Below are 22,732 nucleotides of genomic sequence, written 5' to 3'. Positions count from 1 at the left end.
CCCCCGAAAGAGTACTCTGTAATATTTGGTAGGCTAATTCGATAACGAATTAGCCGCGGCTTAAACACGAATCAGCATGTTTCATTCCCGTGACTCTCCACATCGCTCAGCCCACAGTAAATTTAGCGTCGGAGACTGCATCAGCCAATCGACATCAAATGTGCAAGAAATCCCTTATCTCACCCATGTATCTTACCCGGTGTTCAGAATAAACAATTGATCTACAAGGAAAAGCCACCTTTTAGAATAGAAAGTACAGTACAACGCAGCGGCTGAGACTAGTTCAAGTAAGGAATGATATTTTACTCTCTTTTTCCATGCTTGGTGATAGCTGTATGACATAGTGCGATTTTGTCTCTCGCCGTGAGGAATTTACATGATGCCATGTTGGGACCTCATCCAATTCCTGGAGCTGAAGGTGAGAAACGGGATTTAAAACATTGAACCGAAGCTTTACCGCGTTTCCATTTCATTTGCATAAATGGTTTCTTTGTCTTGAAAAAGATTGGCAAGGTAGTTAAGATATTAGCGGGTCAATATTACATTGCACGCAGAGGCTATATAGGTAGCTTGAAATGAATTGATAAAAATTTCTCGATATGTTTCACGATCTAGTACTTCGGCTTTATCATCGCCTAAATCAACATACAGTATACAGATGTAGCCCAACTAGCAAGAACGGAAAGTAAACCACGGCTGCCACGGCTGCCACCCAATACCATCATCCAACGCCCACTCACACAGGAGCTGCTCTAGCTTGCCTCCCAGCCAAGTCTCCATCTCAAGTGTCCAAGTGCCATGCAGATGTAAAGCTTCTATCACAGCACCAAAAGCTTATACTGGGTTGCCACTTTCACTCCCTACGCATTGCTTCGGTCTTGTAGTTGTTTTTTCTGAGACGATTTTGGCTTCAACATCTTGACGATGGATGGCTGACTGTCTTCTCTTGTTGCTGGTACGAGCCAAGAGCCATTGAGAAAGCCGTTCATGTTCTGGAGTGGAATGCGCGAGATCTCGTAGAGATAGAAGTAGAAGAAGGCATTCGTCAAGTTGCGAATGACAAAGAGGAGGTAAAAACGATTTCGGTGTGGCTCATGATACCAATTATAGTCCAACGTCTTGAGAACTTATCGACGGATAACATGTAGCTTCTGTCACCAAAGATAGCGAAGAAGTTAGATATATCTCTTTGTTGGTGAGATTTCTGTGCTGGAAAAGTCATGTCAGCTTGCTCCATCAATACCAAGATAGACGATGGAAGACGTAAGTAGAGTCTTTTCTTCCTATTGCGACTTTAATCAAGTACTTAGAGAATATCTATATGGCTATAGGCTCTTTGGAAAGGTGACTATGAATCACGATTGCTGTGGTTGGAAATACGAACTCGGGGATTGGCGCCCGTTGATTCGTCTCAGGTCCGCGGTTAAAGTGGTTGAAACCAGGAGTAATAGGCTGAAAAAGAAACTCCGAGACATGGGATTGACATCATTCGTCGTATCGATCTACTTGCCGAAACATACGACCTCTCAAAGAGGTTTCCAATGCCGTAGCAAGGAAAGGGTCATTGTGTACGAGGGGTAACAAGATCCCCATGCGGAAGAGGACAAGGACTGAGAAGCAAGATTAAGAGAACACTGAGCCTAAGTTGATTTATTGTGCAAATTCTTTGAACGAGGAGAGTATAAAATCTAGCTATCTTTCCCTACACAAAACCACCATTCACTCGATTATAGTCTCAACAACAATTTTGGCCAATTCATTCTACGTCTTATTAGCAAAATGTTCAATCTTGTGCTTGCGTCTCTGGCGGTCGCCAGTTCTTTACACCCTCTAGCCTTGGCCAGCGCCATCTCACCTCGAGCTCCACGTCCCTGGAGTAACTTCAACAACAACGTGGTGTTTACCCCGCCTCCCTCTTGGGTCGACCCGCGCACTCTCTATGCTCGCACTCTCCAGATGAGCGATAATTCTCTCCTCATCACTTGCGAGATCTATTCGCCAGAAGATCCGCTGTCTCTCCCAATCTTCCGGTCCACAGATGGTGGGGCGACTTGGAAAGAGCACTCACGATTCAGGGACCAGGTTAATGGCTGGGGAATGGCATACCAGCCTATCCTGTACTCTTTGCCTGAGAGGTTCGGCGGGTATGCGGCCGGCACAATCCTCGCCGTGGGCACGTCACTTCCCAGCAATAAAAGCCATGCATACATCGATATGTATGCCAGTACAGACGGCGCCAAAACATTCACTTTCCTCAGTCACATTGCTTACGGGCTAGGTCCAGAGACCGTCCGTAACAGCGATAAAGCCATCTGGGAAGCATTCTTGTTGATGTATAAGGGCAAATTGATTGTCTACTACTCTGATCAACGTGACCCACATCATGGTCAGAAACTGGTTCATACTACTACGACTGATCTGAGAAACTGGTCCCCAATCGTGAATGATGTCTCTATGAACTACTACGATGGACGCCCCGGGATGACTACCGTCGCGCACATACCCATCAACGATAACTACATCATGACCTTTGAAAACTGCGGTGCACCGGTAAAAAACTGCCAGGTCAACTACATTGTCTCCAATGACCCGACCAAGTTTTTCGGCAAGCCCATCTGGCCAATTGTGTCTAATGACACAGCGGCGATGAGTCCTTACGGCTCACCCTTCATCATCTGGGCCCCTCTTAAAGCCAGCAGCAAGCACGGGATCCTTATCGCCAACGGCAACAGTGATAGTAGCGTCTACATCAACGACTACAGAGCATTTCCAGAAAACTGGAAGAGAGTCGACATCAACCAGAAGAATGGTTACAGTCGAGACCTTCGAGTCATCAAGAATAATCGTGGTAACCTCAAATTGCTCGTTGCAAGCGGAGGCAACTTTGGCGAAGCAAATACCAATGCTCTCATTGTTGGCGTGGTTGACATTCCCCAGTAGGCACTTTCACGCTGGGGTAGAGTCATTTCATTGGATGCTATCGTGTGGTTTGCTGCACTTTGTACTGACTCCTTAACATGAAGCTGAGATCTGTAGCTCAGAACTTGTACTCACTACATAGAACTTAGTATGTGATCCCAAGATAGTGACTTATCGTGTTACGGCCAATAATAGCCCTACCGCCTCTTTAATTAAAACACATTCATCTACTATCGACTGCATTGAACTTCATTTGTGTTCTTAGTGTATTTCAATGACCTGTAAGTGGCCGCCAACTGTGGCTGCTTAGAGAATTGAATCAAATCTGGAAGAGAACGGAAGTGAATAGGAATCAGAACGGCGAGCAAGTTATCAAGGCAGTTGTGAGTCTCCTTGTAAATATCAGCATGATAAACTTGTAGACTGACTGATATTCTTAAGTCCTTTTCCACAGCCGACAAAAGACCGATGAATCTGAACAGTGAATTGACCTTTTCTCTCTATGACTTGCGATGAGGACCTCCTGGCCGATGTCAAGGATCTGAACGTCTCAATCACACTCAAAGAATTATATTCCTTCCTGAATGACGCTACTGGGGCTTAGTCGGACTGGAGCCAATAAGGTCATTGTCTAATGTGTAAGTAAACCACAACGCCCGGAAGACAGAAACCCCAAGCGCCTAGGTACGCTGAAAACGCCGGGAAGAATGAGTGCTAGGACGTCAAGGCAGAAACCCAGTCAGAACGCAGTGTAGGATTCCGACTCCAGCCCAGCGAGCCGTGTAAGATGATAGAACATTTCAGCCTGGGAAGAAGAGGCTGAAGAGAAGGTCACGAAGAGCAACCGCTCTTATTCTGTCTCTGTGGGGTCTCAACACCACGAAACGGTTGACGTCCAAGCAATGTGCTTATGCCGACGTCAGTGACAACCTCTACGTGAAAAGGGCCCAAGCAAGAAGCCCAAGCCATAGTGATGAAGAAAAAGAACCTTGGATAGATTTGATAGATGAGACACATTTTGGGGACAGTCCTATGTTGTCGCGGTTGGAGATAGAAGCTAGATTGGCCAGATATCACTGGATACATGTCAATTGACAAGAAATATATACGACATTGCCGTAAGATGCGAAAATAGAACGGTTAGAGAGAAAGTTAAGTCTATTATATCTATTATCTGATAGTATGCTAAGGATGCTGATGCATTTTAGGGATCGATAAAGTATGAGCAAGATGAATCGCCGGTCGCGTTATACGCGTTTATTATCAGGCTGCGGAGTAAACAGGTCGGTTTCGGTTTCGGCCCCGCTCTTTCGCTCATCTTAAATTTAGCATCAGCTGCAGGGGAACAGGTCCTGGAGATGCTTCTGACACAGTATTTATTATGGCTATGCTTAGCCAAGCTGGCCAGTCTCCATTAAACAAGCTTAATATTACCGCAATGGGCCGTACATCATGCAACGACGCCTATGAAAGCCCCGTAAGGCTGTGCAACCTCTACCGCCTTATTGTAGTTTTGCGGCTTTATCTGGGTTCTAAGCCCTGAGCTTGTAGTGGGCCTGGGAAACCATGAACCGAAAGCGAAACCGATACACTGCAATTAATCTAAGTGTAGGACACTTTGATCTACAGTGTATACGCTTATAAAGACTTAAGGTTAGAATTTGTGGATTGATTGTAAAAAAAGGTTGCTTAAAATTGTCCTTAAGAATGAGTATTTCAACCTTTTCCATCCCAGTTTGACATCAATTAAACACATCCATTCCTCTACCTGTTAAGCCATCTATTATCCTCCCAATCATTTATCGCAAGAACGCCTCCAAAGCTTCGCATAACTACTTTTCTGTCAAGGTTCAGTGATGGCTAGCATCTTCAGCAACCGTCTCAAATTGCCGCTTCATCTCGTGGAGCTACTCTTGATCGTCTCAGTGCTGATCTTGTCGGTCATACGAATGCTGAAACAGCCAAAGAATGCCCCCAGAGGCCGCTCAAATACTATGGCGCTGGGGATGGTAAGTAGAAACTGGTTTCATACTGTATAAGACAGCTGACAAAATCTGGTCACAGAGCGCAAAATCTCTCGTCATTTTGTTCTACCAACTGTTATCGGAACATGTGCAAGCATTCAAAAAATGGTCCAGTGTTAAGGCCTATGTTGTACTCAACGCACTTGAGATCGTGTTTTGGGCTGCAGTTGCGTTTATGATGATCCAAGCCAATCTCAAGTTCTGCGAAGGATTTACTTGCATACTCAGCTGGGTGGTTTGTGTTCTCGGCATAGTCATGAGGTATGTCAACAATATCTGACTGGTAGCACCTCACTGACCAGAACTCTACTGTAGCACAATTGCCTCTTACCTTACTGTCATCACCTGGTTAGACTTCAGGCACTTCCGTGTTCACGGAACCCACCGCGGACGACATTTTGAAGCCCATCATGTCAAGTTACAGTCAACCGGTAACTCGACCGACAACATTGTGATGGATGAAGAATTGCTTCATGATCGACGATATACAGCAACTAAAGATTACCGAGCCTACGAATCAGGCCGTGCCTATGATTCACGCTCCCCGTCGCCGTGGCGGCAGCGTGATCAAATGGCGTAACATGCGATCGCGCCTGGCACGATAAACATCATAGCGTATGAGAAAGATCTTCAGAGACTATAAATAGGATGCTGGGAAGTGTTGAGAGCGGAGATATATGCAATATGGAAACCATGATGTATTTTGGGCATTTTAGTGCCGTAAGGTATTTTCAGCACTATTGTAAGAGATGGTTTGCACAGGGCAGAGTAAGGTCAGGTATATAGGTCATTGACTGGATATATCTTCAAGATCAGCCAGCTGACTCTCTACCTAGATCATATCTCTAGCTATTGCTACATAGGAAGCTATTGACGCCAATACATGGTTTTTGCTTTCGGGACTTAACCGCAGCTTCACTGAGACGCTACAAGACCAATGCAACAAAAGTTAATCTCGTACAGTCTCAACCTGCCCTACCTCCAAGCCCTCCTTCTGCAACTTAGCTTCTTCAACCCTGGCATCCAAGTCACTTGTACGATTCTGCGAGGTTCCAGGCACAAACCAGGACGTACTCGAGAATAAGATGTTCATCTCCTCAAGTGGCAGCAGCTTCGTCTCTGGCATAAACGCCCAGAAGAAGATAGCATTTGTGAAATTGCAAACCACAAATACCAGGAAGTACCTCCAACCGATGTTCTCGATAGCCGGGGCTGTTATCTGTCCGATCATAGTGTTGAAAGCGAAGGAGGTCATGACACCAATAGAGATGCCCTTAGAACGGGTCTTTGTGTCAAACACCTCGGCCGGAATGATCCAAGAAAGGGAGCCGCAGGTGAAGGAGAAGCTGACTTGATAGCACCAGTTGATGACGATGAAAAGCCAACCAAGCGAGTTCTGCATCGATGTTGAAGCGTGAGGGAAGCTAGCTTGAGCTGCGGTCACGATGATGAAGCAAATGCAGTTGATACCGTTGCCGATGATTAACGGCCAGCGACGACCAAGCTTGTCGATGAAAAGCACGGTGCAGAGCTGGGCAAGAACGGAGAGTACATTACTGATAGCCTGATACTTCAACGAACTTGTGGTATCAATGTTCATGGCTTTGTAAATGTCTGGAGTAAAGTACTGGATGGCTGATACACCAGTCATTTGGACAGAAGCCTGCAGCGCAGTGACAAGGAAGAGTCTACGGAAGCTTGCGCGGTCAGTGAATAATTCCCGGTAACCCTTCGCTGCAAGCTCGTGCTCGTGGGCGATAGCAGATTGGATTTGGAGGTATTCGGCTTGAACCCAAGGGTCGTTTTGATTCCCATTGGTATGAAGTTTGGCTAACGTCTTGAGACCTTCTTCCTCTCTACCGTGGTCAATCAGCCAGCGTGGTGATTCTGGAAAGAGTAAAATCATAAGTGCAAGGATGCCGGCGGGGACAATTTGAAGGCCAAGGGGTATACGCCATTGCTCGCTCGTGGAAAAGTGCAAATTGGTGCCATATACGGTCCATGCTGGATGGAGTAAGTCACGTGGTCATCAGAATGTTTGGATCTTTGACTTACTTGCGAAGACGGCTCCAATACCAAGCATCAACTGCTGCAGACCAGTGACTCGGCCTCGGATAGAAGGATGAGCGATCTCGGCCTGGTACATTGGCACGATCATGACGAGAATGCCAACACCAAACCCACCGACAGCTCGACCAGCGTAGAAGAAGGACAGATTCTGGCCAGCTGCTTGCAAGGCCCCACCGACGCAGAAAATAATGGCACCAATCATGATTGCCATTCTTCGGCCCAGCCAGTCACCCATGGGACCAGCTGCGAAAGCTCCGAAAAAGCCACCGCCTGTGAAGAGCGATACAACGGCACCGCTATCGGGTTATCAGCGACAAAGGATAGAACATGGGTCAATGAGCATGCGTACACTTCATCTGCGTTTGGATTGAAAGATGTTTTGAACGAGGTTGAGGCAACGCTGCCTCCGATAACGCCAAGGTCATAACTATTACGGTCAGCTGAGACGGCACCGGACTGTTGGTTCTGTGTGCTTTACCCATAGTTGAATGATCCGAGCGAGGCGAAGACGCCGACGAGAAACTGGTAGGTCTTGGGAGCAATCATGGCGGACGATGCTTTTCTGGGTCCAGTCTGCAGATCATGCGGGGAGGACAGGAGCTTTTATAGAAATACATGTATGAAGACTACTGGGGTAAGTGTCAAGCGCTCTGACATTTGCGCTAGCTTCGCGTCTGAAGAAAAACATCCAATTCCCGTATTCGAGTAGGTAGCAAACGCTTAGTGTAGGGTCTGGAACGTGGATGCCTACCCCGCAATCGTCCTCACTTGAATCAGGAACTAGACTAAATCACGAGCTGATTGCTTGGCGATTGGCTCGGCTGTAGAGCTGCGGCTGACCACTGTCACCAGCCGGCCCATTGCTTCTTCACCTGACGGTGCAATGAGGGGAAAGCCCACAGTCGAGAAAGCCTGATTAGGCTACTTTCCCCCGTGGAGAAGCTCGTGGGGTGCTTAGTCTGACTTTTTTTCAGCGTGCTTAATTTAAATGATGGCGCTATGTCCCCCTCCGCCGACGATTGGCGTTTAACACCCAGGTGCCTTTCGGTATTCTACCCACTTAGAGGCTCTTTATTCCGGAACCTACCCAGTACCCCGGCCGCGGAGGAGAACATGCGCAGCAATCAGAACACGGGAATTGTCCAGGGCTGCCACGCCACCTAGCAACTGATCCAGCACTTTTTTATCGGACGAAGTTAGCTACTACTACTGTTCACATGTACCTCCGCAACGATCAATCTGCGGGGTAAAAGTCTGGGGTCTTATCGGCTTGGCAGTATCATTGACCCGAGATCAACTCAGAAATCTGTGATGTCGATAAATCATTGACTTTCATTCAAGCTAATAATGAAGATCTTGGTCAAAATCTATTACTATAGGATCGCTTGATGTCTGAAATCAAGCACGCGGCAGCAAGCCGTCTGTCTGACTCGCCGCTTCGGAGGAGACTCGGCCGAAAATAGCCAGAAGCGAGATCCGAGATTGCACAGTTTTAATTCCATATAAGAGAGTCCGTTAAGAAGTAGACGTCTAAATTAGAGCTATTCCAAGCCGCTTCTTAGTAACATTAGCTATCTTCTAGTCTTACAATTCCTTTATCATGCATTACATCTTAGCTCTCTCCTGCCTACTCCACTTTGTCTCTGCTCTGAGTCTGTCCGTAGATTCCTCTGGCGGCAACTCCTCAAGCCAGCTTCTCTATGGTGTCCTTTACGAGGTACTAGAATTATTCCTCTTACTCTCACATGTTCGATCAAACTTATGTCGTTCAATAGGATATATATCACTCTGGAGATGGTGGTTTGTATGGAGAGTTGATCCGCAATCGTGCTTTTCAGGGCTCTTCCAAGAACCGCGTTGCTAGCCTGGACCGCAATACAGACTTTTGGCATCCGGTCGGTGGTGTCGCCCTCTCTATTGATGATTCAAAGCCTGCTTTGTCTTCCAGCTTGCCGTACCACCTCCGCATGGACGTTCCTAAAGGCGCAACCGGTAAGGTAGGGTTTTATAATGAAGGCTTCTGGGGTTTTAACGTTGATGCCACCAAGCGCTATATCGCCAGTCTACACACCAGAGGTGACTACAATGGCTCCATCGAGGTATACTTCAATAACTCTATTACGGGAAAGAAACTGTCAAGTACTGCTGTCAAGGTAACTCAAGCAGAATCCAATGGCTGGAGGAAAATTGAAACTTCTACCTTTCATCCCATTTCTTCACCTGGAACTCCCAATAACACATTTTATTTTACTTTCGACGGCAACGAGCTTGCTGGAAAGTCCCTGCATATCAACCTGTTGAGTCTTTTCAAGCAAACTTATAAGAACCGCTTTAATGGTTTGCGTGAAGATCTTGCACAGGCTGTGGGCGATATAGGCGCCTCGTGGATCAGATTGCCAGGCGGTAACAACATGGAGGGTATTGGCTTCCCCTATCACTTCAAGTGGAATGAGACTATCGGTGATCTCAAGGACCGACCTGGTAGACTAGGCACTTGGGGCGATATCAACACAGATGGCTTCGGTATCCTCGAGCAGATGCAGATGGCCAAGGACTTGAACCTTACCGTTGTGCTTGGACTCTTTGCTGGGCTTTACCTCAACGGAGACATTATTGCACAAAAGGACATCGGACCTTATGTCGATCTAGCCTTAAGTGAGCTAGAGTTTCTCACTGTGAGTAATCCCAGCACTCGACCTTCCCCAGCTCACTGATTGGCTAGGGTGATACATCTACAAAATATGGGTCACTACGTGCCTCTCTCGGATTCTCTCAGCCGTTCACTATTGAGTGGGTCGAGATCGGAAACGAGGACTATCTCAATGGCGGTGAACCGACATACAAGTCGTACCGCTTCAGGGCATTGTACAACGCCATTCGCGCCAAGTATCCCAAGATGAACGTCATCTCGTCCATCAACCCGTCACCATCGCCTGACAAGGATAACGGAGGTATGGTTGACCTTCACATCTACGATAGTGAGGCCCATTTCGTCAGCTTGTTCAACACTTTCGACCAAGCAAGCCGAGATTATCCCGTGTTCGTGGCTGAATACGCAGCCATCCGATCGGGTTCAAACAGCGGAGGCGAGATTGGCGCGCAGACCTTCTCGATGGCCTGTGCTGAGGCTATATTCTTGCTCGGCTGTGAGAGAAACTCCGATGTTATCGTAGGTAGTGCGTATGGCGCCCTCATTAAACAATACGACGAAGAGCCGCAGACGGTTGCGCTATTGAAACACACAGCGGACCAGATCCTCAAGACAAACAGCTTTTATGTACAGAAGCTTTTCGCTGCCAACCTTGGTTCCGAGACTGTCCCTGTCAATGTCACTAAAGGAGGCTTCGGTCCTGTTTACTGGTCCGCGACTAAGACGGCGCATAGGACTTTGCTTAAGCTGGTTAACTACAATGGCAAAACAGGCTCATCCAACGCGGTCAAGGTTAAGTTTAAGGGTTCTCAAGCTACCATGGCTACGTTGACTGTCTTGTCTGCGCTAAATGGGTCTAGTGTTAATAACCTCCCTAGTGGTAGAGGTGAGACAAGCTCAATTAGGACGATGAGTCTTAAAGCAGAGGATGGGGTATTTGCTGTAACGTTCTTAAAGTCTTATGAGATAGCTGTCCTTAGCATTTAATAGACTTATATATAATTTATTATTATTATTAATATTTAATTAAAATTTAACTTTATTTCTATTTTATTATTATATATTATATAAAGTTAAGTTTATTTTATATTATTATATATTATTATATAAATAAGTATTAAAATATAAATTAAAATAATAAATTAAAATATAATATAAAGTTAATAATAAAAAGGAAAATAAATAAATCTTTACTTAACCCCTTTTACTTAAGTTTATATTTTACCTTTAGCTTAATTTAAAACCTTTACTTATTAAAATAATAATATTAATTATTTAATATATATATATATATATATAAATAAAATTAAAATAATAAAAACTTTAAGAAAAATAAAGTATACTTAAAAATAATAGCCTTAATATTTATTAAGTTTATAAAACTAAAGTATATATCTATAAATACTATAAAGATAAAGATTTTAAGTTTAAGTCTATTAATAAAGCGCTATACTGCTATAGAAATTTAGATATCTTATTATACTTTACATTATAGGTAATATACCTGTTTAAGGTAGTACTTGCCAGGTCTTCAAGATCTCGGACATGGATTCCATGTTTCCTTGCATTAATGGTCTAGTAAGTAACTGATTTTTCAGAAAAGGACCAAAGACGGTAAGGAATGTGTTAGGATAGAAAGTATGTAACTACCGGAACACATAGCCAGTGTTGTTAATTAGCCACCGGTGTTTGCGCCACACCTTGAACCAGCTCAATCGTCTTCAAGTAAGACGAATCGTTGTCCACTCAGCTTTCACCGTGACATCCTTCCTTGTTTTCCTGTTGAGTGGAATCTCTTCTCTCATCCATCGCGCATACTCACCGAGCTTCGACTTGAACTCAACAACCTCATCCCTATCAGCGGCGCCAGTAAGAACTTCCTTCGCAATAGCGCTGTAGATCCCAAAGCTCACGGTGTCTGACTCATCGGGATTTCGACGTATAGAATAATTTCCTATGCGCACAAACTCTCTCGTACCACTGCCAGCGCATCTCTGCGATAGCTCCTGAACGATCAAGCCTCCCATCAATGTGGAGCCATGGTATTTCGAGTCGGTAAGGGGTAGGATATAGCAAGTCGGAATGAACGGGATACAATTTCTTAAGGGGATATTAATCACTGCTGGTCCATTTCGATGAGACCTCGGATACGGTAGTGGAAGCAGGAAGCCATCTGATACTAGGTATCCATGCTCTGGGTTCGGGTCAGAATTAACTTCGATTGCCTCGATTTCTTTGCAAGCTTCTCCCTTGCTTTCACACTCCTTGAATCGGGCTGGTATCAGGAGGCAGGATAAGTCCAGCGCCGCCGATTTGGGTAGTCCATACATGTCGTCTCCCACGGGCACGAAACTGCAGTCGCGAAGGTAGGCCAGACAATTCCGCCCCGCCCGCCAGATACGCGGCAACTCTGGTATTTCAGTAGGGCCTCCATTGTAGTGTGGAAATATCCAATCTATAGGCCCCGGACACGTCGCCCATGACCACGACGGAATGGCCTCGATGGGACGTCGCGCAAACCGTTCCGGACCAACGGCGTCACGGGGATTCTCTGATATTGAAGACCCAAGAGCAGGACACCATAGCAGGTGGTCTATCCAATTACTTCTGAGTATTCCCGCAATGTACTCATCGCCAGGCCGACTGAACAAGAATCTGGCGATTCCCGAGATGGCAATAAGCCTGTCCTTCTCAAACGTCAAGTCCAGCCTCATAAAACGCTCCACAAGACGCATCCAGAGGCTGTGGACCTGTTTTGCGTCGTATCCAACGATATTTAGGCGGCCAAGATGTTCGGATCCAAAGGGTATCTTTTGAAGCGCTGTTTCGCAGGCCTGAATCTGATCACACTCCCAGTAGAGCTCTTCATTGCCCAGGTAGAGTATCCTGCGCGACAGTAGCCGTTCTTGAAACACCCATCCTCTTCGATTGACCTGGGCCCGACTCACAGCAAGAGACCACATAAAATGGTCAAGCACAAAGGCATAGTTATTCGGCTCCGTAGGCGAGGCTACGTAGGTTTCTGAGTATCGAGGAATCGTGCGAACGTTTCGATGCCGAAAAATACCGCTGTTAGGAGACTCCCAGCATATGCTCAAGGTGCAGATGGCGTTCATGTAGACATTCGCCATTGTCCCAGCTTCTCGGTAGAAATCCGCGTCAGAATCTTGCAAAATACAGAGCGAGTCAATCCAGACATATCTGACGCCTAATGCGCGGCAGAGGACAAAGACGTCTTGATAGCTAGGGGGGACAGTGTCGTCAGATTGGCCTTTCCGTAGATGTGGGTAAGTACTCTGTAGCAGCTGAGGTGTATGATCTAGCCACCGGTGTGATAATGCAATATACTTTGTATAGTCTTGGTCATGGTCCCCCGTTTCGATTAAGGACCACATCTTGGATTGGCTGTCGTGCACATCGACCAACCGTGTTGGCACGCTCTTGTCTAGAGTATGCTGCTTCCGCAATCGGCATTTAGAATGGCCGTCCAGGCATTGAGAAATCCAGCCTTTGATGGTGTTTAAGGTTGTATCAGAAGCAATGTGATCCTCCAAAGGAGAACCAGCTGCCTCGGCTATAGTAGATCAACGGTCAGCGATTGACACTGAGTGTTCTTGACGGATCATTACCATCAAAATGCTGTTTTGTCGTCCTTTTAATTGACACGACGTAGGAACCAGTTTCTTTCTTCTCCCAGGTGTATTTGAAGTGCAACACCCACGTACCTAACCTACGTCCTTCACGCCGACAATCCCCAACCCAGATATAGAATCCAGGATGCACCTCCTCACGATACATAGCCGACGGAGAGGACCTCAAATGTCGCCAGGCAGTCCAACAAACCGGACATTCTTGATCGAGGGAGTTGCAAAAAGACTCCCAAGAAAAGTGTACAAGTCCAGCGAGCTTTGGGGTTGTATCTGAGTATGGCTCTTGATCATTTCTGACAGTGAACCAGTCGTTGAACGCAGACATGGCTTTTTCATCCTTGCCGAGATCGACACATAATTCATAACACGACATGCACAAAGCCATGATGTTATAGCGACTAATGACTAGTGTGGCCAAAGAAAGGATTAATGGCTGAACGATGTCAGATGTAACAAGCCGTTGAGGGACATAAGCCGTTAAGGGACATAAGCCGTTAAGGGACATAAGCCGAGGTTGATTATGAAAGTGGGGAATGGCCTTTTTAGATAAAGCATGCATGCGGCTTACATTAACCAGCAGAGCTACCTAACTTAAATGGCACTAATGGAAAAGTGTATATAGATAATAGATATTATACAATCTATTTAATATTAAGCTATTTTTATATTAATGCCTTACTATTAGCTAAATAAGTATAATTACTTATTTTTTATTAATTACCTTTGTAGGTTAATTATATTAAAATATAAATTAAAGTAAAAAGTAGTATAGTAGTTTTTAAGTAAAAAAGCTAAATAAATTTAATTAATTAATAGTTAAAGCTTATAATATTTTAATAAAATATATTAAGTTAATATATTAAAAAATATTAATTAACTTTAGGCTTTTAAATAAATAGACTTAATAATATTATATTAATTAAAGCTTACTTTTATTAAAATTTCTTTTTAATAGATTTTACTTTTAAGGATTTAAAGTAATTTATTATTAAATTATTATTAATATTAATATTAAATCTTTTTTATTTAATAATTATATTTTATTATAAATTTAATATAATAATTATTTTTTTTTATCTTTAATAAATAAAATTAAGTATAATAGACTTAATTTATAGCTTTATATAAAATAAAAATATACTATTAATAATATAAAATAAACTTTAATTTAAAAAATAAAAAGTAAACTTAATTTAATATATTATTTTTTAAGTTTATATATTAGCCTTAAAAGATATTTAAGTATCTTTAAAATTTACTATAATTTAAATATTTCTTGCCTTTTAGGTAATAAAGCTTTATTAAGTTAATATTATTAAGTTAGCTGCCTTAATTGCAGCCTAAACCTTAATGTATTTAATTTAGCTAGAAAGCCTTATTTACTTTTTAACTAATTAAAATCTTCTTTTTATAACCTTACTTTAAAGGATATTATACTTTAATTATTTAATATACTTTAATAGTAAGTTATCTATTTTAAATACCTTTTAATTATAATTACTAATAATAATATAGCTATATTATTATAATGCCTATTATTAAAAAAAGCTTATAGAAACCTAACCTTAATAAGCCTTATTTAATAAAAGATTATAATATAATCTCTATAATTAAGTAAGCTTTTATAAAGGCTAATTAAGGTAATTGTAATAGGCTTTATAACCTAGCTGCTAAAATTAAATTATAATAAAAAATTAAAAATAATAATAATTATATTAAGCTAGCTCTTTTTAGCTATAAAATCCTCTAGCTTATATAGCTATATCTTAATAACCTTTAGATTAATATAAGCTTCCTTAATAATAAAATATAAAGCCTTTAAACTTTTAAGTAGGCTTTTAATAAAGGGCAGTTATAGTAAAAATAGAAGATATTCCTTAAGGCCCTTTATTTACCTAACTTATATAGTAAATAGCTTTAAGATATTAAGAAGTAATTAATAGAGGTATTACTTATATTAAAGAAAATAGGCAATATATAATAAGTACTATATAGGCCAGGCTAGTTATAGTTTTAAACTATAAGAGTGTAATATAAAATAGATAAAAAAGAGGTAATTATAAGGTTTAAAAGGAAAATATATTAAGTTTTATATAAATTTAAGTAAGTTATTAAAAGTTAATAACTATTAATAAAGGAAGGTAAAAATAGATTATACTATATAGTATATAACTAGTTTATAATTATAAAGACTAGCTAAATATTAATATACTATTAATATAAATAAAGGAATTTAATATATAATAAGTAAAATAATAAAAGTAAATATTAATTTAAAAATAAAATTTAAAAAAATAATTTCTTAAAGTATTAATTAATTTAACTTAACTATTAAGGCAGCAGTAATATAAAGTATATTATTAATTAAAGTAAAGCAGTAATTAATTAAAAAAAGTAAAGGCATTTATATTACTAAATAGCTATAATACTATTTAGGCAGGAACTAATAAGTAAGTATATTTTAACTTTAAATAGGGCCTAACTCTAAATTCCAAATTGCACTAAATTAGCATAAATTAGAATTCTATATAAATTGAAATTGCGCTAACTCTAAATTCTAAATTACATTAAGTTAGCATAAATTAAAATCCTATATAAATTAAAACTGCACTATTAATAATAGGAGATTAATACAATTTAAAAATAGGGGGTTAATATAAATTAAAACTATAGTAGGTAATTTAATAAAATTAATATTATTAAAAAGTAAATATTAAGGTAAGTTATTTATTTAATTTTTAAGATATAATTGGTTTATTTATAGTTATAATATTAAGTTAAAGTTTAAAAATTAATTAAAAGATATTATAAAAAGTAGAGAAATTAAGTAGTTTAATTAAATAGATAAGATATAAAGAGTAAGCTATTAATAATAAAGTTTAATATTTAAGATTAAGGGGCTAGTAAAAGAAAGTAATAGTAAAAATTTAAAAGATAAAAGCATTAAGTATTATAATTAAGAAAATACTAACTACTATTTAAATTTTTAATATATATATATAATATARACCTATTTATTTATTATTTATTAGTATTTTTATTCCTTATTTATATAAAATGCAGATATATATATATTATAAATAAAGTATTAATATATTTAAAGAATTATTATATATTAGTAATAAAACTTAAAGTAAGGTAAGTATAGAAAGCAGTTAATAAAATCTCTAATATTATTAAGAATTAAATAGAGTTAGAAAAGTAAGAACTGCTATTATTAATTATAGAATAGATTCTATATATACTATTACCTAAAGATAACAGTAAGGGTTATAATAAGTGTAAGTATATAGAATTAAATAATAGATATATTTTAAATTATTATAAGGTAAAGTATAGGTTTATTAATAGGTATAAAAGAAGATAATATATAAAATAAATAATAATAATTAAAAAGTTATAGAAAGAAGGTATATAATATTAATAATTATTTTAGTTTTAAGTAAAAAGTGGTTTTATTAAGGTTAAATACAGTATTAATATTTATAAAGATATAAATTAAATATAAGAAGGTATTAATTAAGTGGCTAAATTTTTAAAGTAAATTTACTAAAAGGATAAAAATATATTTAAAAGTAAAGATAAAATATAAATATAAAATATTTATAATAAATAAAAGGTAAGCCTATAGTTAAATTAAATAAAATAGCTAATATATTTAAATAGATTTAAACTAAATATATTATAATAGTTAATATAGATAATTAAAGATAATAAGCCTATATTATAGTAAAAGTAGGTAATATTTAATTTTATATTAAATAAAGTATATAAAGCTGCTATTTAATATAGCCTAATTGCCAGTTTAGGCGCATTTTGCCATAAACTATAGCGGCAGGTAGGGTTAGGGTTAGCAGTAATATATACTAATTAGCTAAGAAAGCCAGGCATTTAGGCTATTTACTGCTAACTGCAGTTTATAGTAAACTATTAGCTAAAAAGGGCCCTTATTAAGAATTAACTTTAAGCTAACCTTAAGGTTAACTAACCTAAATAAATCCTAGCTAAAATAAATTAAGTTAATAATAGAAAAAAAAATAATTAATTATAATTTAAATATTACTATACTATTAGTAAAATCTATTAATTAATTAATTAATCCTCTCTATTTAATATTAGCCTATTTTAGCTATAATATAAAGGGCCTAACTATAGGCCTAACTAAGCTCTTTAAGCTATAGTTTAAAAAGGCTAGCTATTATACTTACTTATCTATTATATTAGGATTAATATTATATTATTACTAATAATAATAAAAAGTAAAGTAAATTAGAAATTAAAGTTTATATTATTAATAATAATAAGCCTAGCTATTTTATCTATATAGCTATTTTAGCTATTAACTTTATTTACTTATTTATATTTTTCTATTTCTTTCTATTAGTTAATAAATAAATTAATTAATAAAATATTAGTAATTACTAACTTTAATAGTAATAATAATATTAAGGTAAGAGAAGGCCAGGCTATTATCTAACTATATAAAGAGCTTAATATTCTTATCTGCCTAGTTTACTTAATTGCAATTAGGCCTTATATAAAGCAGGTTAAGTATTATTACTGTAATTACTATAAGATAGCCAGGAGGTAACTATAAGAGGTTATTAAATTTACTGCCTTTTTCTTACTGCCTAGCTTATAGCTATTAGTACTTTAAGACCTAATTAATAAGGGTATAAAGCTACTAGCTAATAGGGGACTATTAATCCTAGGGCTAGAGATATATCTAGATTTTAGCTATAAAAGCTGCTAATATCTAACCTATAATTAATTTAATTAGGATAAATATTAAATACTCTTTAAGTATTATAAAGAAGTGTTATAACCCTTACGGTTATGTTATATATACCCTATAAATTTCCCTATAAATCTTACTAATTATAACTAGACCGAATAGATCCTTCTTAATCTATTTACTTTAATTAGTTACAATAAGACTAAAGTATTGCAATAACAGTCTAAAACCAAAAGGATAATATTTCAGTCTTTAATAGAAATACCATTAAGTACCTTTATAATTAAGTATATATATATTTATTTAGTATTAAATAGAATCTAGCTTATTAGCTATTAATAAAACTTTTTTATATTAATTAAGCCTAATATATATTAAATCTACTATTAAGAGATATAATACTTTAATAACTGCTTAGTATTATACCTTATATAATCTGCTAATAATAAACCTAAATATAGCTTAATTTAATACAGTTAGACCTAACTGTTATATATTAATAGCTTTTATTTAGATTATATTGCATTACGCTAAGTAATATAAATATAATAGCTATATTAGTCTAACCTATCTAATAGCACCTTACTGTCCTTATTAATAATCCTCCTATTAATTAGATTATAGGGGATAATAAAGATAACTTCTCTAAAGAAGAAAATAAAGAAGTTACTTAACTTTAACAGTAAGTTATTAATATAACTATTAAAATAGCTAAGCTTTATTAGATACTTATAGAAACTATAAATCTTTAAGCCTAATAAATAATTAATAATTAAAATAGACTTTAAGAAATGTAAAACCTTATAAATATTGCAGTAATAAATAAAGATATTAGGGAAATACTTAAGCCTAACCTGCCTAAACTATTTAATAAAACTTTTAGTAAACTAGTTATATTCCTTATTTAGTATAAGGCCTTTATAATCTACTACCTAATTTAATTTAAAAGAGATTCTGCTAAAATTATATATATTATAAAATGCCTTAAGAGTATAGCTATATAATAGTTCTAACCTATTATAGAGGATTATACCAGTAAACCTAAATTAAAATAATAACCTGGTCTCTAGTCTGGGCGTTATTCTGGCTAAATAAAGACTTAAGGTTAGCAAAATTATATAGTAGTTACAGGCAGGGTATAGGCTATTCCTTTAAGATAATATTCCTATAAGATAACAGTAATAATTAGGTCTAAAGTAGATAAACCCTAACCTTAAGTTAATAGGGAATTAATACTAAATATTAATAATAGGCCTAAAAAATAATAAGAGAGAGAAAAGGTTTAATTAATTTATTAAATATAGATTATAATAATTTAAAATAAAGTTTATATATTACTATAGTAATAATAAAAAGTAAGTCTATATATATTTAAGCTAAATATATTTATATAAATAGGACTTATAATAAATAATAATAATATTATTATTTAAATTTAGCTAGATTTAAGTATTATATTAATAGTAGCCTAGTTACTACTATAATTATAATAAATAATATAGTAGACTAAATAATCTAGCTTTATAAGTAATTTAATATCCTATTTTATCTAATCTATTAGGTAGCTATTAAGCCTAAAGTAAATAAGGTAAAGTATTATTATTATAACTGCTATAAAACTATTAGAAAATAGCTATAGGTAGTAATTATATTTATAGTATTATTCTCTCTATTAAGGTACTGCTTTTAGATACTATAAGACCTAATAGATAAGAATATATAGCTGCTATTAAATAGAAGTATATTAATCTCTAGGTTAAGGATATATAAGGGTTTTAGCTATAGAAATAAGAGCTATTACTTTCTAACTTATAATAGGTTAAATCTATCTATATATAAAACCTATAATAGATATAGAATATAGGTAAATAGTAAGTGCAGCTAGAAGTATATAATATTTTAATTACTCTATAAAGCCTTAAATTTAAGGTATTAGATTATTAAGCTAGTGTAGTATATTAATACTAATAGCAATCTAGCTATTAAATATATTAATATTACTATAGCTAAAGATATTTTACTGCTATAAATTATTTAGGTATATAAGAAGGAATTAAAGAAAGTAGAGATTAAATAGTAATATTAAGTAAAGGCATTAAGTAAAGTTAATATTAAGTTAAGATAGATATAGTTTATAAAATAGTTAGTATACTTATAGTAGAGAGATAAATTAATACTATATTAAATAGGGCTATTACTGGCTTTTACTGCAGTTAAGTAGTAAATATAGCCCTATAAGTGCTATAAAGTAAATTAGAGGCTATATAAGTTAATTAAGAGTTTTTAGCATAAGTTTAGCTATTATATAAAAAGGCTAAATAGAGTACTAAATAAAATACTTAAGTGGCTTAGCAGTATTAACCTAATTAAGCTAGTATTAACCCTATTTAGCTAAAAGTAGCAGTTAAATATAATAAATAGGTATAGTATATACTAGCAGCAGTATTTATATTATTACGTCTAGATCTAGCTATTTAGGTATAAAAAAGCTAAAATAGAGTATAGTATCTAATTTATAGAAAAGCAGTAGAATTCTCTGGCTGCTATTATTTAGCGACTTAATACTATTACTAATAAGAAAAAGAGGTAAAGGTAGTAATAGGTTAGTAAAGAAAGAGATAGAGATATAAAGGGCACTAATAGTAAAGATAAAGGAGAAAAAGAAGACCTTAATAAAGAGGCATTTAATAAGGCTATTTTTAATTTCTATATTAAGTTAATTAGGCAGAAGCTTAAGAAAAAGTAGTATTATAACTTACTATTCTATTTTATAGCTATATTAGGTATTAAAGAAGATAGTATATAGGTTCTATCTTATATATATATTTAGTTTCTTACTGGCTTTTTATAATATAGGTAGATTTTAATATTAAAGTATTTCTTTAAGGATAACCTATATAATTTTAAGGACTTAATTTATAATATAAGCTTTATAGCTATTAATTAGTTCTAAAAGGGTTATTATAATTAGCTTATAACTAGCTTATATATACTATTTAGTGCTATTATTTAGTAGATAATATATAGATATAGCTACTATAATTAGGAAGGTAGGTAAGTAAAGATACTATAAGATAGTAATAGTATAATACTTAACTATTTAGGCAATAAAATTACTATATATAGCTTTTAGTAGATAGTGCAGGCACTTATATAGAAAGCTAAAGGCTAGCTAGATAAGCTTATAGGTAGGTAATAAAGCTAGATCTATAAAATAATATAGCTATAGGATATTATTAATAGCTTAATATTTAAGGGCTTAGGGCAGTTATTTATAATAAACTAGAAAAATATATAGCTAAAACTAAATGCTAAGAAGTTAATTAAGCTAGTAGGTATAATATTATAGAGGATTATTAATATAGAGAATAGCGGCAGTTAGGTTAAGTGCTAGAGATAGGCAGTAAAGAAGTATTTTAGTTAGCTATAGCAGTTCTAGTTAGGTATATTTTTAGTTATATATATATAAAGAAGATAGCCTAAATAAGGTCTAAAAGTATTAATACTAAAGTATTATAATATTAAATAGCTACTAAAGAATATATTTATCTTTAATAGATAGGTAGTATTTATTATAAATTAAAATAAAAGTAAGGGCTTAAATAATAAGTAAGGCTAAAAGGTAATATATTTCTTACTTAAGGGCCTAAGCTTAATAATAGTAATATATATTATATAGCTGCTACTATTTAAAAAGGTACTATATTAGCTCTTTAGTATTTAAGGCCTATTTAAGGTAATTGGCCTATAATTATAGAAGTTAGCTAAAAAGGGGCTTTAGGATACAGTAAAGCTAAATAAGTAGCTTATATTAATTACTGATATATAGATTAGGGTTTAGCTTACTATTTTAAGTTACTAATATATAGCTATTAAAATAGGTTATTAAATTAAGGGATTAATTATTTAATAAATTAAGCTAGAAGCTGTTATAATAGATAGTAATAATAAGGCAGCTAATTTATTAACTAAAAAAGTATATTAATAACTAAAAGTTAAGTATATATAGGATATTTAAGTAATATATAGAAGTTAAATTATATAGAATTACTATATTATTAATCTTTAATTTTTAAGTTAGCTGCAGTTAGAGATACTATTAAATTTCTAGGAGATTAGCTATTTATAGCATTAATTTCTAGCCTAAATTAATAGTAATTTTAGTAATAGAAAATACTAGGCTTATATTTATAATAATAATAGTATATTAATTACTAATAGAGCAGTAAAGAGGTAATAGCTTATTATTAATTAAAAGGTATATATTATAATAGTATTTATTACTTTACTGCTTTATATATAATATACTATAAGTAAGATAGACTAAAGGTTAGTAGTAAGATAAAAAGAGGTATATTATAAGGTAAGGCATAAAAGTAAGCTTATAATTAATATATAACTGCTATTAGTAGGTAACTTTAATAAGATTCCTACTAGATAGTAATATAGCCTGCTACTATAAGGATATAGAGATTAATATAGGGCTAAAGTATATATTAGGTAAAGATATAGAATAGAAGATATTATAGTAGTATAATAGTATATACTGGATTATATAACTAAAGAATAGCAGTATTTAAAGCAAGCTGTTTATTATAGTATTGCTAATAGGCAGTAGTAAAAGTATTTATTATAGTATTGCTAATAGGCAGTAGTAAAAGTATTTATTATAGTATTGCTAATA

General features: G+C 36.0%; 5 protein-coding genes across 5 annotated transcripts; 3 read left to right on the top strand and 2 right to left on the bottom strand.

Moving 5' to 3' along the window:
* Nucleotides 1-1,779: 1,779 nt before the first annotated feature.
* On the top strand, nt 1,780-2,940 carry FMAN_09771 (uncharacterized protein; the record flags this gene model as incomplete). The annotated part of the gene is made up of 1 exon (XM_041825331.1): nt 1,780-2,940. One exon carries the CDS (start codon nt 1,780-1,782, stop codon nt 2,938-2,940), a length of 1,161 nt encoding a protein of 386 aa, XP_041690723.1.
* A 1,835-nt stretch (nt 2,941-4,775) lies between these two features.
* FMAN_09772 (uncharacterized protein) lies at nt 4,776-5,548 on the top strand (the record flags this gene model as incomplete). Its single annotated transcript, XM_041825330.1, has 4 exons — nt 4,776-4,928; nt 4,984-5,204; nt 5,259-5,394; nt 5,444-5,548. The coding sequence occupies 4 exons, from the start codon at nt 4,776-4,778 to the stop codon at nt 5,546-5,548; spliced, it is 615 nt and encodes a 204-aa protein (XP_041690722.1).
* A 344-nt stretch (nt 5,549-5,892) lies between these two features.
* FMAN_09773 (uncharacterized protein) lies at nt 5,893-7,559 on the bottom strand (the record flags this gene model as incomplete). Its single annotated transcript, XM_041825329.1, has 4 exons — nt 5,893-6,947; nt 6,999-7,309; nt 7,363-7,440; nt 7,492-7,559. 4 exons carry the CDS (start codon nt 7,557-7,559, stop codon nt 5,893-5,895), a joined length of 1,512 nt encoding a protein of 503 aa, XP_041690721.1.
* Nucleotides 7,560-8,613: 1,054 nt separating this feature from the next.
* On the top strand, nt 8,614-10,650 carry FMAN_09774 (putative alpha-L-arabinofuranosidase; the record flags this gene model as incomplete). Its single annotated transcript, XM_041825328.1, has 3 exons — nt 8,614-8,730; nt 8,789-9,688; nt 9,736-10,650. 3 exons carry the CDS (start codon nt 8,614-8,616, stop codon nt 10,648-10,650), a joined length of 1,932 nt encoding a protein of 643 aa, XP_041690720.1.
* A 734-nt stretch (nt 10,651-11,384) lies between these two features.
* On the bottom strand, nt 11,385-13,818 carry FMAN_09775 (uncharacterized protein; the record flags this gene model as incomplete). Its single annotated transcript, XM_041825327.1, has 2 exons — nt 11,385-13,237; nt 13,293-13,818. The coding sequence occupies 2 exons, from the start codon at nt 13,816-13,818 to the stop codon at nt 11,385-11,387; spliced, it is 2,379 nt and encodes a 792-aa protein (XP_041690719.1).
* Nucleotides 13,819-22,732: the final 8,914 nt, after the last annotated feature.

Source organism: Fusarium mangiferae, assembly GCF_900044065.1.
Source record: "Fusarium mangiferae strain MRC7560 genome assembly, contig: FMAN_scaffold021, whole genome shotgun sequence".
NCBI classification, from domain to species: domain Eukaryota; kingdom Fungi; phylum Ascomycota; class Sordariomycetes; order Hypocreales; family Nectriaceae; genus Fusarium; species Fusarium mangiferae.
This window is presented reverse-complemented; position numbering and strand designations above follow the sequence as displayed.